The 19210-nt window shown below is 38.1% G+C and overlaps 2 protein-coding genes across 3 annotated transcripts; both read left to right on the forward strand.

The window, feature by feature from the left end:
* Positions 1-55: 55 nt before the first annotated feature.
* LOC139942143 (peptidyl-prolyl cis-trans isomerase FKBP8-like) lies at positions 56-9710 on the forward strand. 2 transcript variants are annotated; one of them, XM_071938871.1, is made up of 11 exons: positions 56-190; positions 942-1452; positions 2724-2811; positions 2973-3083; positions 3757-3831; positions 4231-4258; positions 5206-5289; positions 5567-5656; positions 6020-6097; positions 6572-6700; positions 7443-9710. In XM_071938871.1, exons 2-11 carry the CDS (start codon positions 960-962, stop codon positions 7536-7538), a joined length of 1272 nt encoding a protein of 423 aa, XP_071794972.1. In that variant the 5' UTR covers positions 56-190; positions 942-959; the 3' UTR covers positions 7539-9710. The 2 variants fall into 2 exon arrangements, with proteins under 2 accessions (XP_071794972.1, XP_071794971.1); XM_071938870.1 differs by having other exon boundaries at positions 56-176.
* A 630-nt stretch (positions 9711-10340) lies between these two features.
* LOC139941688 (long-chain fatty acid transport protein 2-like) lies at positions 10341-18305 on the forward strand. Its single transcript, XM_071938286.1, has 9 exons — positions 10341-11040; positions 11696-11914; positions 12698-12856; positions 13527-13648; positions 14183-14383; positions 14889-14982; positions 15575-15773; positions 16232-16329; positions 16848-18305. The coding sequence occupies exons 1-9, from the start codon at positions 10536-10538 to the stop codon at positions 17153-17155; spliced, it is 1905 nt and encodes a 634-aa protein (XP_071794387.1). The 5' UTR covers positions 10341-10535; the 3' UTR covers positions 17156-18305.
* Positions 18306-19210: the final 905 nt, after the last annotated feature.

The raw sequence follows: 19210 nt of genomic DNA on the forward strand, positions 1-19210 counted from the left end.
ATATTGAGCCATACCTGTATTTAAAATATAACCCACGTGAGGGCGCTAGACTACCGACACTTTTGACCTTTTTGTGTGGACCTTTGTTTTTTTTGCAGAGCTCGTAGTACCCGTAAAAAAGGAAATAGATTTTATCTAAAGGAAAACCGTTCGTCGAGTCCTGACTGCATGTTGGCGTGAGTATGATTTGGTTAATTTGTGGCGTTTAATTAGGATCCTAATAACCAATAAAAAAGGCCCCCTTCGTTTTGATCAAGTATTGATTTCAATTTTCATTCATCTTTTTAAATTTGTGACATTTTTAGTTTTATTAATTATGCAAAAAAAGCAAACCAAAGCCTTCAAATTAAAGGGCACTTCCATTGACTTGGAGAACTGTGTGAAGTCTATTGCGGGGAACTTTGGGGCAACAGAAGCGAAGGCCATCGTGTAATTCCATGCCTGGAAAATAAATCGGGACCATGGACTTGGAGTGTACGACTATTCTCCTCTGGGCTGGAGGGATGGGTCCGAGGGATGTACTCATGTAGAGATAATAAGATAGATAGATTGGAGAAAAGAATAGTGGGACCGAACGCAACATATCGCATAACATAGTCATTATTATAGGTCTCCACAATAGCAGCAGAACAAACTTCGGAACTTCATAGTTCTACCTAGGAGGAAAAATCTCGACCCAGGTTGGGGGTTCAAAGTCAAATCCTGCTTTTGTAAGATTTGCTTTGTTCAACCCGAAAGTCCATTAATGAGAAGAGTAAATAAGTACGTAGGCTTTTGAAGAAAAAAACTGCACACTTTCCTGAGTAGGGGTCTTTACCAAAGAATGATCCTACCTTTACTTTACACACTCTTCAAATTGATAGCATTTGAGCATTCCAAAAGAGTGTAGTTGACAACCGTTCACTGACTAAAAACTGATTGTTTTCTTACTTTGTATTTAGGTAAAACCTGTCACAAAGATGGAGGAAGAGAAAGTCAACTCACACCTGGGACTTAGTGATGCAGACGACCCAATGAGTGACTCTAAGACAGAAGATCATCATCATGGTGATGAAAATAAACAAGATACCCCAAATAGTCACAGTGACGATCATGAAAACCCAGATGATGATGACGACGATGATAGCGACATGCCTGAGCTGATAGACTCAAAACCAAAAGCAGCGACAAACATTGAAGAAATCGGAAGAACGGAAGACACAAATAAGAAAACATCTCCAGTAAATGACAGTGACTCAGCGACTACAAAGCAGGAGGATCCTGAATGGATGGATGTGCTCGGGAACGGAGCGCTGAAGAAGAAAGTGTTGAAGGCTGGTCAGGGGGCAGCCACTCGACCCCAGAGGGGTGAACTAGTGACCTTGAGAAGTAAAGGGTCATTGGACGATGGGTCAGAGGTTGATTGTCATGAGAGCATCACCTTTGTCCTCGGAGAAGGAGACGTAGTGAGTGGTAGGTAGAAATCATTCTGCCCAGACTTAAAGTGTTTTGTGTTAAAGTCCATTGAGTCAGGATCTGAGTCTTAAATGTTTTTGATCCCGATATCGGACAGATGGTACATGTATCACCCCGTCTCCCCCCCCCATGTCCAATACACTATTTTTCTCTGGTAAAGAAGTACCCTTCCCCCTCCCCTTACATTCCTCCAACAAATTCCTGAGATTTCAAGCACACAATGAAGATACATGTTTCAAGACCAGGGGTCAATTTCACAAAGAGTTAAGATTGATCTTACCTGTGTATCAATCTTAATTGCTAAGCAAAATGTCAAGTCGCAATTCAGATCACTACAGTGATACAGACAACTCATTTTAATGTGAATCTTAGTGCTTTATGAAGTAAAGCCCAGAACTGGAGCCCACACTCTGCTGGGTCCAATTTCATGGCTCTGCTTACCGTAGCACAGAATCGGGGCTTACGGAAGCAGGGACTTCTGTGCTTATGGCAAGCGTAGTTCACGGGTTAGCGGCAAATTTTGGCTTCTGCGCGAGCGTACTCCCCGTTACTAGGCATTCTAGGCTTACAAGGCTAGCACAGAAATTCGGCGCTTGCACATAAGCGGGTAATCGTGATCGTAAGCGCAGAACACAACATACCACGATTCTCTTTCTATTCTTCAATTGGACTCCCTCCAGTCTCGAAGACACAAACTCTGCCACCAATTTGCAGAGAAGGCAAGCGCTTCTGTGAGATTTTCGAGGTGGTTCCCTGCTTCTGTAAACAACTCATCTAGGCAACTCCGCCAACGAGCACAGTTTGGTATGTTTCACTGCAACACCAAAAGATTCCAAAACAGCCCCTTGCCCTACCTCACCAAGCTCCTGAACTCCTAACATGTAATTGCTTAATTTTCTGGTCTTAAATGTATACAAATGTAGTGAACCTGTTTGTACATATCTGGCAGGTCATTGCTTTTGTGATTTTTTTTTATCAAATGTTCACTATGTATTTTCTATTGTAAAGCTTTTTAATAACTAATGTAATATTTTTTAATTATTGTAAATTATGCCGCATACAGCGGTATGCTGCGATGGCATTTTTTAAATAAATAAATAAATAAACCAATTTAATAATAATTCGGCGGAAGCAGAGCCATGAAATTGGGCCCAGATCATAAACCCTAGAGCTTGAGTCCAGTGTACTTGACTGCTCATCCCTGACCAGCCAGAAAGTTTTCTGCTGCTTTAGTAAATGTTTTTATTTTTATTTGGTTGACTTTTCAGCATGGGATTTGTGTCTATCTCTGATGGAACTTGGTGAAGTTGCCGTCCTCAAGACAACTCCACGCTTTGCTTACGGTGAAAACGGAAGGTAGAGAAGTTTCCCTTTTGTAGGCTTTTCAAAGTGCCGTTTGCCATGTTTACTCTTTGCTTGTTTTGTACTTATATATTTTTGTCCATAGATATTGATTCTGACTATTCTTATTGTGAGTGCAGAGATTAAATGTTACATTGATTTGAATCTTATTTTAGGACACCAGATATTCCGCCCAATGCAGATATTACTTATGAGCTGGAGTTGTTGAAAGTTGAAGAAGCTCCAGATCTAGACGAGATGAGTGGAGTTGATCTGTGCTCGGTGGCGTAAGAAAAGTTTTGTTTAATTCTCAGTATAGTATTAGCATGACATTTTGGCGAAATTTTTGTTTCTATTAAAGACAGTGGACACTATTGGTAATTGTCAAAGACCAGTCTTCTCACTTGGTGTATCTCAACATATGCATAAAGTAACCAACCTGTGAAAATTTGAGCTTAATCGGTCATCGAAGTTGCGAGATAATAATGAAAGAAAAAACACCCTTGTCACACGAAGTTGTGTGCTTTCAGATGCTTGATTTTGAGACCTCAAATTCTAAACGTGAGGTCTCGAAATGAAATTTGTGGACAATTACTTTCTCAAAAACTACGTCACTTCAGAGGGAGCCGTTTCTCACAATGTTTTATACCATCAACCTCTCCATTACTCGTTACCAAGTAAGGTTTTACGCTAATAATTATTTTGAGTAACTACCAATAGTGTCCACTGCCTTTCAACATAATTTCTTGGTAAGTCGAGGGAGCTTTTCCCATTTCAAAGTCTCCAAGGCATACTATGTACGGGTGTGAATATAACATGTCCTTCTTCAGCCTCTTTTTCTCATGATTGCTTTACTACAAATCTATACCAAAGCAGAACTTCTCAAAATGTTAACCCTAACCATCCCCACGTCTGCCAGTGAAGTTTTAAAAACCAATATTGTTCCATGTTTACTTGAAGAGACAAGAAGAGGGAGCGAGGGAACGAACTGTACTCAAGAAAAGATTACTCTGGTGCCATCAACTCGTACACAATGTAAGTATCATTGCTCAACCTCATCCCCAGGGGGTGATTGAATACACAGTTGACTAACCCCTGGCGTGAGACTTGTCATATCAGTGCCCAACGCTTTTAGTGATAAAACTGCTCGCGTTACACAGCTATAAAAAAAGAGAAAAAAAGCGAGGGTTTCGAAAAGAGCCATTGACATCTATTATAAACTCATGTTCGTTATACATGTTTTTTTTGTTTTTTTTCCCCTGGTTTTTTGGCAGGTACCAAAACACATTCAAATTTATGCTAATCATATGTCCCATTGTAACATAGCTGTTGTTCTAGTGCTCATGTATACTGTGCTTTAGTACTATTACATTCTGATTTTTTTTTAAACCTCTTTTTAACCATCCTATATTCTTTTTCGTTGTCTCATCATAGGGCACTGAAGCTTCTGGAGGGTGCTATGGTAAGATTTCAGAGAGTTTGTTTTCAACAAGTTCAAAGGTTAAAATAAATATTGTTTGCAAAAGGTCATAACAGCGTGAAGTGACTCGAGTGATTAAACATTTTGAAAGGGATAATAACATTAGTTTTGAAAACTACTTCATATTCCTGCATCCTCCTTGTTCTCATGATGCACTCGGGGATAATCAAAGAGTGTAGTCGTATCCAAATTGTGGGCTACGGCTACGGCTGTTTCTAAGGGTGTTGCTAAGGATGCCCTATACTTCGCGTAATGATGCAGGGATCCAGCCATAGACGTAGCTGCCAATTTGGTCATTGTCTAACTTGAATACAAAGCTCAGCAGAGCATCGTTTTCATCTCATTTGTTTTGTGTGTGACAAGCAATGTCAGCCATTTGAAATCAAGAACATTTCATGTTGCATATAACAACAGACTTAATTTTTACGTCTACTTTTTAATGCCTACTTTTTTTGTTGCTGTATAAGTGTGTGTTTGGTGTAACTTGTTGGGAGTGTTTTGTATCGTTTTAGAGATAGTGATAGAATTCTTAGCTTTGTAATTAATAGACTCACTGTTTAACTGGTTGATATGAATATATAAATATGTAATGCATTCTTATTATCATTATCAATATTGCCAGTATTCGCTTTGTAAGTGTATTATAGTTTTGTTTTGTTTTAAATGAAAAAAAAATTAATGTTTAGTATTGAAAGGTTTCTACATTAATCTGCCATTTAGTGCCATTTTGCCAGATTTGAGGTTGTAACTTAATATTTGTACTAGGCCTAATCTGTATCCTTGTATTACGGTATTGCTATTTTCATATCTTTAATCTGCAATTTTACTTATTTTTTTCTATATTGTAACGCCACATAATTTAGCTTTGTGGTGCCAGTTGTTTTTTTATAAATGATTGATTGAATGACATCTGAGATATTTCTTGACAGGCTTCTGAGGAGGAAGCTTCAAGGAAAGCCGTATCGGATCTGAAGATCAAATGTTTCAATAACTTAGCAGCTGCCCAACTCAAGGTAAGATTGCCTCACGGATCTTAGAACGAGTTGTCGTTATCACCATAGTGATTTGTATTGTGACGTCACACCTTGCTTAGTAATTAAGATTGATTCGTACTTAAGATCAATCTTAGCTCTGTTTTAAATCGACCCCCTGGTCTTTAACAATATTACCAAAAGTATGCTCTGCATTCAAATTTAATGATTGGGTTTTGGTTTTTTTTTTTTTTTACTGAAAAAAACTTTACTCAAGTGGTAACATATTCAGAAGTTGTTTTGTTGTTTGATTGTTTAGATCGATGCTTACGACCCAGCCCTGAAGTCTTGCACCAGTGTCTTGGACCTGGACTCTGAGAATGTCAAAGCACTCTTCAGAAAAGGAAAGGTAAGATCTTCGTCAGTTGAGTATGGAACCCGACCAATACAACATCTTGGGCCTGAGCTACACACTTATACCGTGTCAAACTCAAATAAACTGGGGTATCTCCTCTGGCAACAAAATTTCAAAAATGGCGTACGAAAATCATATGAGTTGGACACGGCAAAAGTGAGATGCCTGCCAGCCGTAAAAATGAAACAAATATACTCGGTAAATTCACAAGCCTATATTTTGTTCACTTCCTCATCTAGTGATCTGGGAGCATTTGTTTTTCCCTGAGGTAGACTTTGTGGGAGATTAGTTGCGACTCAAAGCAGTAAAGATTTGTACTCTATCTGTTGCCATTTTAACATCTCTGTGTTTGCACAGGTGCTGGCTTGTCTTGGCGAATATGAAGATGCTGTGAAGACGATGAAAGAAGCATTAGCAAAAGAACCTTCAAATAAGGTAAGCTCCTCAGATATACGAGACCAGGCTTGGGCAGATTTCACGAAAGCCTTTTTGATCATCTGAAATGCCGAAACCGATCGCTGAATTCAAAATCCATCTCGGCTTAGAGAAGGATTTTAGATAATGGTTTCACCAAATCTTTGCTGTGAATTTACTCATCAGACACAAACTATTAGCGATGATGATCTAGCGATGACTCGTTAGTGGCCACAACGTGTAAGTTTATCGCAAATTTATGACAAGTGTCACCATTTTGTGTTATGATTTTATTAGCAGTGTACATCTAGTTTATCCATGAACTTACAAGTAAAATGGCTTTTTATTATCATACTGACTGGGTAGCTTATGTTCTTTTGAGAAATTGTCTTGCTACATATTCTACCACCGCAGAGTAGATTTTGCGGAACTACCGCAGGGTAGATTTTTCTAAATTCTGGAGACATCTCACTTCTGACGTTGCTATTCTTGTAGGTCATTCATCAAGAGTTATCCCGCCTCACAAGCTCAGAGTCCAAACAGCGGCAGTCTGAGAGACAACTCTATCGGCGTATGGTGGGAGACATGGCCAGCGTCACACAGGTCAACTCCAAAAAATCCATCGTAAGTTTGATGTCCTTTCTTTTAGAATAACGTCCGTCCGATATAATGGTTCTTTTTATTGGTGCTCAGTGAATGCAATTTATTTGTTAATTGCTTACATGGTGTCACCGCAAACCTCACTTACTTAGTATTTCCTCTATGGTATTTTCCACCATGCTTGTACAAAAGTCTGATAATATTATTATTTGTTATAAATCAGTATGTGCAGTGTAATATATCAACACTAGAGGGCGCTATTTCCGCAACCCTTGTAAGCTAGTCATGAGTTACTCGGATGAATAAACGTGTATCTGGAAGTTATACTCTGTGAAGATATCCACTCATTTCATGGTGGCAGCGGTGGGATTCGAACCCACGCCATCGAAATGACTGGTGCCTAAAAGCAGTTACTTCTTCCCATAGAGTTATACATGTATATAAGAACTAGAGGGCGCACGAGTGATGCTTCGTGCACAAATGTCACTGGACCGCAAGATGACAAGCGCGTCATTCTGCATGCGCATTGAATATGAAATACACCTTTGAGGTTTTTTATTACTGAACACTCACGCGATGCTGTGCGTTCAACTTACAAAATGGCCGCACAAACACACGCTGTGAGATAGCTGTTTTGTCAACTTAGAAAATGGCCACCTTCCGTATACCGGGGCGCGTATATAGGCCAGTGGGCGGTCTAGTTTTTATATATAACTCTATGCTTCTTCCTCTAACCCTTGTAGTGTCTCTTGTTTTTATTCTACAGAGTATGTGGTTAGTGGTAACTTTGAGTATCGTTGTTGTAATTATCGCAATCGCAGCCGCAATTTCCACCAAAAGTTTTGAGATACTAACCTGGTGATGGTGACAAAGGGTGGTGAACTCATTCAAAAGGACGTGATTTGAACTCGGAAGACGGCAAAGTGCAACATTAATCTTTGAAAATATTTAGATTTATTCAAATTTGTTTTTATTCTTAAAACTTATTCACCTGTGAACATAATATGTTTTAGATAATGCACAAATAATTTTAATTCAGCAAAACCTTGCCTCATTCTTAGAAAGGGGATGAACAAAAACGAATGCATGCTGAAATATTTATCAGGATAAAATTTACTCCATCAACTTGACTGACACCTTGCATCATTGTCACACGTGGCAACTGTCTTCCACCCTTGCCATTTTGGGAGTCAAACTGCACTTGCAAAATAAAGTTGAGCATGTAAATGCTAGCCCCCACTTTTGTGTCCCTTTAAACAAAACACTTTTTATATCAAGTTTCACTACAACAAATGTTAAACACGTTGTTTTCTTGCAGAATTTTATCTTTGTTTTGTAAGGCATTTTTCCTAGGGTGCATTGACTGGAGTCATTGGTGGTGATATTTTGATCTTAGATAAGTTACAGATTCAGCACAGTTTGTATGTTTGTTTATTTGTTAATTTAGATGGATTTTCCATCAAGGGAACTCGGCAAACTCCCATAAGGGGACATAAACACCAAGCTGGCAACAGCTATCCCTCTTCAAACATTGGCTTAACATCTGATTATGAATTGCAAAAATCAAGAAATTGTGGTTAAGTAACGAGATGACAATACTTGTTATAAATGTGAAATCAGTGTTTAGCTTGGTAGGATTCGAACCCACAACCTTGTGATTGCAAGTCCTGTAGTCTAACCACTGGACCACGGTGAGAGGGCACCTTCTCATTGCTGCTGAAAATGCTACAACTGTGCCTTATGTACAGTTATGAACAAAAGATGGGACCAATTAAAACAATATAATGTTCTTAAAGCCCATTTTATATTTCTACTAGAGTGTTGAGCCAGCTTGACATATCAATTGATGAATGAAGCACTAAGTTGGCAAGTTCAACAAATGATTTTGTAAGAGTGACTATAAATATAAATATGAATAGTAAACTTGCGGGTACAACCATGAGTAAAATCTCTTTTGAAGGAGTGGTGGCTTTGAAAAGAGCCGGTTTGGTCTCGACGTTTCGAACAGTATACTCTGCTCGTCTTCAGGAGAATGCTGGACTACTGGTGGTGGTGGGTGGGGCTTATGTATGGCTTGAGGGATGCACTTTTATTTTGTATTGGAACAAAAAAAAATTGTCTAGAGTAGGATTAGAACCAACGAGCCTGGATTAACGTGCAGGTGCTCTAACATCTGGGCTATCTCAGCCCTACTTTGGCTGTTACCCTAGTGGTCAATATCTTTGGTCAGAGGTTTTAAAAATTATGGGTTTTTTTTGTGGGGAATGTCAGATTGTGTTATGAGTTGTAGTTTTTGTTATGTTTCAAGGTCCAGTTAAAATACTGAAAAGAAAATGGACCAATTTAGAAAAAAAATTATGAATATTTGTATTGGCACAGACTAAAGCAGTGATGTGTTCTAAGTTCAGCTTAATATGGTGCAGTATTATTGTTAACTCCACAAATGTATGAAAATGTTGATTATTTATCCTTAAACTTTGGAATTGGAGAAAGCAATTGTCTGCTGTTCGATTTGTACTGAACTTTTAGAAAAGGAATAAAGTAAGATAAGTACGATTGGTTTTGTAGACCGAATGGAAAAGAAGAGTCCTTTTTGCGACTTAATAGGAACTGTTACGTATGTTCGATTTCCCCCCATACTCGACCCACTTTATGGACGTATTTTATATAAACGTGGAATAATACAATCTCTAAAAAAAATCAATTTAATGAAAATGAGGATAAACCTCTTGTCCATGAATGGCTTAAATAGATAGAAATAACAAGATCATCAAATTTTATTTCAGGAGAAAAGGGATTAGATGCTTCTTAAATTGTAATTAACCATTCGAACGCATTAGTATCATGCCGTATTGCGTACGTACGGCCGTTTAAAAATGGTGGCCCTCCGAAATCTGTCGAACCCTTACTCTATGGTCGAACGGCCTCGTGGAACTTGAAAATGCGCGCCCATGCCCATTTCACGTTCCAACATGCTGAACATGCATGGACGGCCGAATGTTAACAAAACAGATGTTCCGAGTCTAAGTTTAGAGCATGGCCGAAACTTTTGTCTAATATACTATAGCTGGACAATTCGTTGGTAGAAATCCGTAATTGGCTCCTTCTGGTCACCGTATACAATAATTTTTTTCCAAACAAATAAATATTTCAAAAATTGTACTTGCTCTTTGTGTGAATTCGTTGGGTAAAAGACAGACTTCGCAGTGCAAACAAATTTGCACTTCCAGAACAAAAATTCTTTCCGAAATTTTGCATTTCTGCAGGTAATACAAAACAGACTTCGAAGGCAAGAACCTTTTTAGAAATTTTGTGCATTTTTGCAGGTAATTTAGTTCAGAATTTGCAGTTCAAGAACCTATTAGAAATTGCGCATTTATTTAACAGGTTGCCAGTCTTTTCGACATAAGCAACTATTGCGTTACAAAACACAGGCCTTCCGAAATTTCCATAATCAATGTGCGCTGAACAATAATCCTTACTTGGTGATTCACTGAATATATGGGGGTTGACTTGGGCAAAGGGTAGCCTGCGACAACCCTTGGAATCAAGGTCCCAACTCTAGGTCCATGGTACATCGATCGTATGCCTACGCAGTGGGCATATTTAGTACGATCTATTGCCTCTATTTACAACTCAACACTCGTTTTATTATCTGGTAAACATACAGGTTTACTGGTGTCCTTGCTCTAAACCATTGTGAGATTAGCACAGACCGATATTTAGATAAACAGCACAGTCGGTTCCATCCACTGTTATAAACAAAGTAGGCCAACTCGTTCGGCTCAGTGAAAACAACGGTACTGAGGCTAGCAACATAAATCGCCGGGTATTTTAGTTTTGATTTGAATCCAGCAAAATGCCCGGGAACCCGTCAGGGCTTCAAATTGTTGGTGCAGCCGCTGCAACTTTGGCATGCGTGCCCATCGCGACCGCTGCTGCCCTACGCATGAAGTACGGTCCCACGGTCTTCGAGGATCTGAAAGCCATACGGAGGCAAATAGCATTAAGGAAGACTTTAACTGAAATGAGAAAGAAAAACGTCAAGCTGATCGACTACTTTGAATCCCACGCGAGGGAAATCCCCGAGAAGGTTTTTGTGTTGTATAAAGATGAAGTCCACACGTACGGAGGAATTGACGACGAATCCAACAAGTTCGCCAATTTCGCCCTGAGGAGCGGGGCGATAGACGGCAAGCCCACGGTAGCAATCTTCATGTTCAACGAGCCAAATTTTGTTCTGTCATGGCTGGCCTTCAACAAACTCGGGCTGACGACTGCACTCTTGAACTACAATCTCAGAGGAGATGTTCTGCTACATTGCATCAAAACATGCAATGTGAAGGCGGTTGCTTGCGGGACAGGTAAGAGGGAGTAAACTTTACCAAAGGCCGATCTGCCACTCAGAGGCGTTTCTGTATTACGAAGAAGTGAGACTAAAGGCAGGATTAACATTATTGATTCATATATTGTGTGTGTTTTGAGATACCTGAGAAAAGCTGAAATCTTTATCAGTTCAAATAAAATGACATCGATGGTTTCTAATTAAGTTATTCAAACAAAAGTTTTGTTAAAGGCAGTGGACACTATTGGTAATTACTCAAAATAATTATTAGCTTAAAGCCTTTCATGGTGACGAGTAATGGGTAGATGTTGATAGTATAAAACATTGTGAGAAACGGCTCCCTCTGTAGTGCCATAGTTTTCGAGAAAGAAGTAATTTTCCACGAATTTGATTTCGAGACCTCAGATTTAGAACTTGAGGTCTCAAAATCAACCATCTAAACGCACACAACTTCGTGTGACAAGGGTGATTTTTCTTTCATTATTATCTCGCAAGTTCGATGACCGATTGAGCTCAAATTTTCACAGGTTTGTTGTTTTATGCATATGTTGAGATACACCAACTGTGAAGGCTAGTCTTTGACAATTACCAATAGTGTCCACTGCCTTTAACAATAATATTTCAATCTATTCATATTCAATAATTAATCATTCTTGATTTGTTTAAATTATCAGACTCCCGCTTAATTGAAGCTTTACAGGCCATCCTCCCTGAACTACATGCACTCGGGGTACAGGTTTGGATTCTTGGGAAAACCTTGAATGTGGAGCTTCCTTCTGGAATGGTTTATGTCGACACTTTGAATGCATGTAGCGACCCTATACCAAAAAGTCTACGCGATGAGGTACCAAACGAAACCGATGCACTGTACGTGTTTACCTCAGGGACAACAGGTAGGCTTTTGTTATGAGAGAGGTCATAAATAATATGAATATTCATAATGCGTCGGTACCCATCACATTAATTTACCATATATTATTATTATTACAATGATTATTATAATGGTTTATTGCCAAAAGCAAATTTGCATTGATTAATGAGAAAAATTGCAAACTTTTAAACGGTAAACGCAAAAGACAAGACAATAACAAATTTATGATGATTGCATATAAAATGCAAAAGGATTTTGTGAAGGTACTCTGAATGTTAATACAGCTTTGAAATGAACAAAAACCAATGAAAGATCAAAATTAAGTTTGGCGTTCAAAATTCCCCCTTCAAAAGTACAAACCAAATTCAAGTGCAGGTAATTAGGCAGGAAGCACAATCAAATAAAGATTGTACAAGTGACGTGGTATTTTGGCTGGTAACCCTGTTCTGGTATAAGCATGTACTATGAGCTACTTTTTGTGTCTAAAGGGAAGGTACATGTTTGGTAATTACTCAAAACAAATAATTAACTTAAAAACTTACTTGGTAACGAGCATTGAAGAGCTGTTGATAGTATAAAACATTGTGGGAAACGACTCCCTCTGAAGTAACGTAGTTTTTGAGAAAGAGGTAATTTCTCACTAAAATAATAACATACTTCTAGCTAGAAGTCTTTTATTCCTGTGGTAAAAGGTTCTTGCAATTTTTCAGACATTGCTTTGCGAGCATTTTTTGGGTGACAGATCATTTAATGTTTCTAGTATGCTTATTGTTTTGGTTGGCTTATCTTTTCAATCCTTTTACAGGTCTTCCAAAGGCAGCCAGGATACCATATTATCGTCAGCTAAGAGGAGCTCATATACAAGCACCTCTGGAACTGCGTGGAAATGACGTCATTTATGCGCCGTTGCCTCTGTACCATAGCTCGGCTTGTAACATTGGCTTCTGTAATGTTGTGCGAGTTGGTAAGAAAGTAGTTAAACTTTCTGCACACACACGCACCCACGCGCACCCACACACAAAGATTGAATGAAGATGTTGTCATATAGGATTTGAGATGTTGTCAGCCGTCGATTTCACCAAACTCTTCCTAACTCAGGATTAATCTTAGGACTTAGGACGAGTTAAGTTCCGTATCCATAAAAGTGAGGACGCATCGAACCCATCCTAGTAACTCGAGATAGGATTAAGCCTATAGCGTTTTGTGAAATCGGCTGCTCGTAGGCTAGGCCCTAACATAAAGTTGCCAGCAACACTTGTTTAACTAAACCTTTAATGGAGGGTATCCTTTGGTAATTACTCTTAAAAAAATTTACGATAAAAAACTTACTTAGTAAGAAGAAAAAACCCGCTACAACCTTTTTAAATGAAATTTCCACATGTTCATTTTATTTGAGGGCTATTATATCTACATTATGAGATTATCTTGATGTTGTATTCGCTGTTGGTGAGAATCTCATTTGGCTAAAAGAAGTCTCCTGACAAACCGACATTCTATCGTTTAACCAAAAATGTCACTAAAAATGTAGAATGCCGGCCTGTTCAATTGCGGAAAGCCTCAAAGCTATATCACATCTAAATAACTTTAATTGTTAGCTTAATTAGTTATGAAAAGCCTTTCCCTTTCCTAATCAGGTGGTACAATCGTTCTAAGCAACTTCTCGGCCCGTCGATTCTGGGATGACGTCAGAAGATATCGAGCCACAGTGATTCTATACATCGGAGAAATATGCCGCTACCTCCTAGCACAACCAAGGGTAGGAATTAAAGAGACAAACTCATCAAAAAGATCAAAGTGGCAAAAACGATCTATATACTCTAACTGCAGTAGCTTAAAAGCAAATAATATTCTTTGTCCCTGATGCGAATCTAACATCTCTTTACTGTATACATTGATTGACACAATCGTGGTCTGACAAATAATCGGCAATAAAGTCAAAAATTATTACTCACCATAAACATGTATACACATAGTAAATTAATTAACAGTAGCAGTGGCAAACCATTAAAATTTTCATCTGAGAGTGGCAACAGTCAAGCGAGAATAAAGATATACTTTACTTAGGGGAGGGGGGGCTGTTGTATCAAAATTATAAATTTTGTGAAGTTTGTCCATACGCACATACAGTGCTGAATAAGCCTATTCGGAGTTCCAGCTGCACATGTTTGTTACTGCTGACAACGCAATTTGTTGGAACTCCGAATATAGGCTTATTAGACATCCACATTTTTCATGGTTTTTGAAACGAAAACAATATTGAAGGAGAATTTTATTTTATTTTTTTATATAGCGTGAGGATGATGGGAAGTACAGTCACACGATCCGCTATTTAATTGGCAACGGTCTCGGTCCTGACATATGGAGAGAATTCAAACGACGTTTCAACCTCCCTCACATCAATGAGTTCTATGCTGCCACTGAAGGAACGTACATAACGATAAATAGAGACGGCAAAGAAGGCACAGTGGGGAGATATCATGGTATTTTAAAGGTAATTCAAACAAGTTTACTTTTATCTTTGTTGAGTCTTATCTAATTGTTTAAGAATAAAGAATGTACCATGACTTCTTATTTTTTGAAGATACCATGGCATTTTAAAGGTAATTCAAATAAGTTTACTTCTATCTTTGTTGAGTCTTATCTTGTTGTTTAAGAAAAAAGAATGTACCATGACTTCTTATTTTTTGAAGATATCATGGTATTTTAAAGGTAACTCAAACAAGTATACTTCTATCTTTGTTGAGTCTTATCTAATTGTTTAAGAATAAAGAATGTACCGTTACTTCTTATTTTTTGCATTGATGTGGGAATAAAATGGATGGATGAATGAAATGAATGAATTACCCGGAAGTGTGTAAGTGTTAGTTGATTGTCGATTGAAAGCTTATTATGTTTTACTACAGTTCGTTAATCTAATAGGTCTCTGTGTACATTGAATTGTCAACTTGTCTTACAACTTGTCTTATGACAAATGTCTTTGTCAAATCTTTTTACAGGCATTAACGGACATGATTGTAATAGTGCAGTGCGATTTGCAAACGTCTCAACCACTTCGGGGCGCAAACGGCCATTGCCTCATCTCACCATCAGGTACAATAGACCTAACTTTATGTAACCCTTAAAGAGTTCCTTTCAGGAATGAGTTGCTCTAGGTTATATCTTGCACAAGCCTTCTTCACAGCACTACTTAAAGGCAGTGGACACTATTGGTAAATACTCAAAATAATTATCAGCATAAAACCTGACTTGGAAACGGCTCCCTCTGAAGTGACGTGTAGTTTTGGGGAAAGAAGTAATTTTCCACGAATTTTATTTCGAGACCTCAGATTTACAATTTGAGGTCTCGAAATCAAGCATCTGAAATCACTCAACTTCGTGTGACAAGGGTGTTTTTTTCCTTTCATAGTTATCTCGCAACTCCGACGACCAATCGAGCTCAAATTGAGAAGATTGGTCTTTGACAATTACCAATAGTGTCCAGTCTTTATGCAGTTTTAAGCCATTCAAAAACTCTAATAATGCCCTCTTTGGGGTCAATGAAGAACTATTGGCTGAGAGTTGTGTGTAGCTGGTACACGCGTGCACAGTTCCATTGTTTTACCTAAGATGGCGGCCATAGGGATGTGGTCTTTGACTCAAAACGATGATTACATTTTCATTACAAATCTCTCATTTCCTATAGGTGAACCAGGATTAATGTTGCTGCGAGTCACTGAAACTTTGACATTTGAAGGATACTTGGGGAATAAAGAGACAAATGAGAAGAAACTTGTGAGGAATGTGAAGACAACTGGAGATGTTTTTTTCAACACGGGTGATCTGATGATGATCGACCAAGATGGATATGTGTATTTTAAAGACAGACTTGGAGATACATTCAGGTAAAGTGAAAATCACATATCAGAGCGATGTTTTTAAGAAAGTCGCGTATATAATAGTGGGCCTACTGGTATTTTTACGCTCGTGTTTATGCTGAGATAATGTTCGTCTCCTGTGAGGACATTTTATTACACTGTTTAAATGCGCACTGTTTTACACATTGCTCTATAAAAAAAATAATAAAAAAAATAATAATAATACATCACCTCATCAACCAGTAATAATTTCAATTTTAAGGGAAGCTTTCTACCATCATTATTTTCAAACTGTGTAAGTTTAATGTAAATCTGTGGATGTTATGTTTGTTGTCATACAAAAATTACCCAAACACTTAATAAAACTTGTAAGTTGTTATGAGTGTTTTATTTGTGTACAGCGCTTTGAGGCGTTGCATATAAGGCGCTTTATAAATGTTATTTTATTATTAGTAGTATTATTATTACTCTGGTATGTTCTATAGGTGGAAAGGTGAGAACATTGCAACGACGGAGGTGGCGCATGTGTTGAATCTACACCCAAATGTTCAAGAATCGAATGTTTATGGTGTGCAGGTCCCAGGTAAGTCTAAGTAGAAGTTACATCAATTGCAATCAATGTATTTTTTTTAGAATTTGGAGTATTGTTTGACAATTAATTTTTATCTTCACTAACAAGTTTCACGAAGGCGATTTAATAATGATCAATAGTTCACATTATGAATTTGATGTAGGTAAAATGTTCAATGTGTGAAATAATAAAAAAAATTAATGTTTTGGTGAAGAACAAAATCACGTAGAAGGTGGATTAAGCAGTCACCTCCGGATTAATGTCCGATTGCTCTACCAACTTAGCTATATATAGCCCTAATATTGACAATCTCCCTAGTTATTGTTTTCAAAATCCTTTACTATAGGGGGGTGCCAGTCAGAATGCCTGTCATAAAAAAAAACAGGTTTCTAACCCAAGTTTACAACTCATATTAAGCTCGAGGTTCTTTATATGGTAGGCTGGAATCACTTAGAAGGGGATGCGACTCCGGTTCAAAATGTAATTTTCTAGTCAATTTGTCTGTTTTCTATTCTTTAACTTTGTGAAAGGTCATGATGGCCGAGCAGGCATGACCTCCATGGTACTCAGGAAAGACCAACAACTAGACCTGAAGAGCTTATACGATCACGTGACCAAGTCACTGCCGCTCTACGCGTGTCCAAAGTTTTTGCGCATCCTGAAAGAGATGGACATCACAGGGACGTACAAACACAAGAAGACTGACCTGGCCAAACAGGGGTTTGACCTCAATGTCATTTCTGACCCACTGTATTTTATGAATATTGAGACCAATACTTACGTGCCGCTGGATCAGGACGTTGTGCTTAAGATTGTAGTTGGCCAGGCGAGGCTGTAGAAACAGGGGAAGTCTAAAGACACTGCTAGAGGGTGGCTTATTGAAAATTTGAAAATTAATACTATAAAAGACTATATAAATTGTTTTTTAACAGATCAAATGTGCATTAATTTTGTTTAACTATTTTAAATCACCATTATTGTATTCCTGATCACTGCACAAGGTAAAGTCAATATACCAGAAGTATGAAAAAATAATGATATGCATATAGGACAGGATTGGGGGGGATAATTGTTTTAATAGTATCATTGTTTTTGGTGCCAATCAGCAGAAACCATTCAAGCATTAGCTGACGTGTAGCCAAGGATCACATCAAGTTTTCGAAACAACCTGATGAGAAGCGGCAGCCCAGAGATCATTTTGTATAACTTGGGTGCAATCCTAAGGTTTTATGGCTTCTGACACGCCCAAAAATTAGAAATAAAATAAATAGAAACATCAATGTAATTATATAATCATAATATAAAATAAAGAATAATAATAATATAAATTAAAAAAACTTAATGACAACTTTTAAAATGTATACAACTTATAACTGGGAAGAATTTAACCTTGTTAATATCTCCCGGATTAGATGAGTTTTCAAACTTAGACCTGAAGAAGGATAACTTGTATATTTGTAAAAAAAAAAGCAGTTTTATTGGTTTGAAATAATCCACAATATTGATGCAAAATGTAAAAAGTGAACATTCTATAATCTGGGGAAATACTTTAAGATCGTTGATTACACCACACTCCTAAAAATGATTGTGCAAATAATATTTTTGATTTTTTTACCTAAAGAAAGAGATTGATCAATAAAGACTTCTAGAAATATCACCCACAATCTTTGTTCTCAATAAAAATGTATTACCAATAAGAACTCTATGATTTGGAATGTGGGGGTTCCGCTGCAAGACTAGAGTCTTTCAGGATGGTTCTGTCCATTCATTATAGATCTGAATTAAGTGTTAGAAAAGTTTCCTTTGATTTTGGGTTATAGAGGGTGTGTGTATAATCGGCAAATGGGTAATCGTCATTGCATTTCTGACGCAATTAATTATAGACCCCTCGCAAATGATGCCACAGGCCAAAACGGGACCGTCAAAGAAGACCAGTCATTGGCTGAGAGTTTTGCGCGGTGTATGCTTACCTACAATGACCACACGTGTCCGGTTATGCATGCAATTATGTCCTCTATGCAATACTATCCGGAGGACAGTATTGCATATGCAATAATGCATTGCATAGCCCCGGACACGATTGCATATGCAAAAGTGTCCGGAGCGGACAGTATTGCATGGCGGACACAATTGCATCTGACACCGGCAACCTTTCAAGGCATGGTGACGCATCTTCGTATCTCAGTGTGAGGTATTCCCCGCATTAACGACACATCTGATAGTCATAAGATCATTATGTCTTTTTGCCGATGATACAAGCTAAACATCATTGAAATGTATATACAGCTTTAACTATATAATAGATGTTAAATTTGCATCGGGGATAAAGAATATTAATTTTAGTTTTTACCCATACACCGATGTGTGTTAGCACTGTATACTCAGTACTTTCCCGAGTCCTGTGAAAACATATCACAGGCATGTTACTCGGGTGGGATTCGAACCCACGACCCTTGCAATTCTAGAGCAGTGTCTTACCAACTAGACTACCGAGGTTGCCCGGCAGCTAGAGGCAGTTCGAATCCTATGTTTTTGGCAGCGGGTACCGCAACGATATAATAGATGTTAAATTTGCATCGGGGATAAAGAATATTAATTTTGGTTTTTACCCATACACCGATGTGTGTTAGCACTGTATACTCAGTACTTTCCCGAGTCCTGTGAAAACATATCACAGGCATGTTACTCAATCATGTTCGAATCCCACCCGAGTAACATGCCTGTGATATGTTTTCACAGGACTCGGGAAAGTACTGAGTATACAGTGCTAACACACATCAGCTTTAACTAATCGACATATCGGGCTTCTAAACTGAAGTGTGGGTAAGTTGTCACACAAAATAATGTTACGCCTGCCTTATTAAAAAAAAATCATGGGTTTATTTTGTTTCTA

The sequence above is a fragment of the Asterias amurensis genome, chromosome 9, assembly GCF_032118995.1.
Source record: "Asterias amurensis chromosome 9, ASM3211899v1".
Taxonomy (NCBI): domain Eukaryota; kingdom Metazoa; phylum Echinodermata; class Asteroidea; order Forcipulatida; family Asteriidae; genus Asterias; species Asterias amurensis.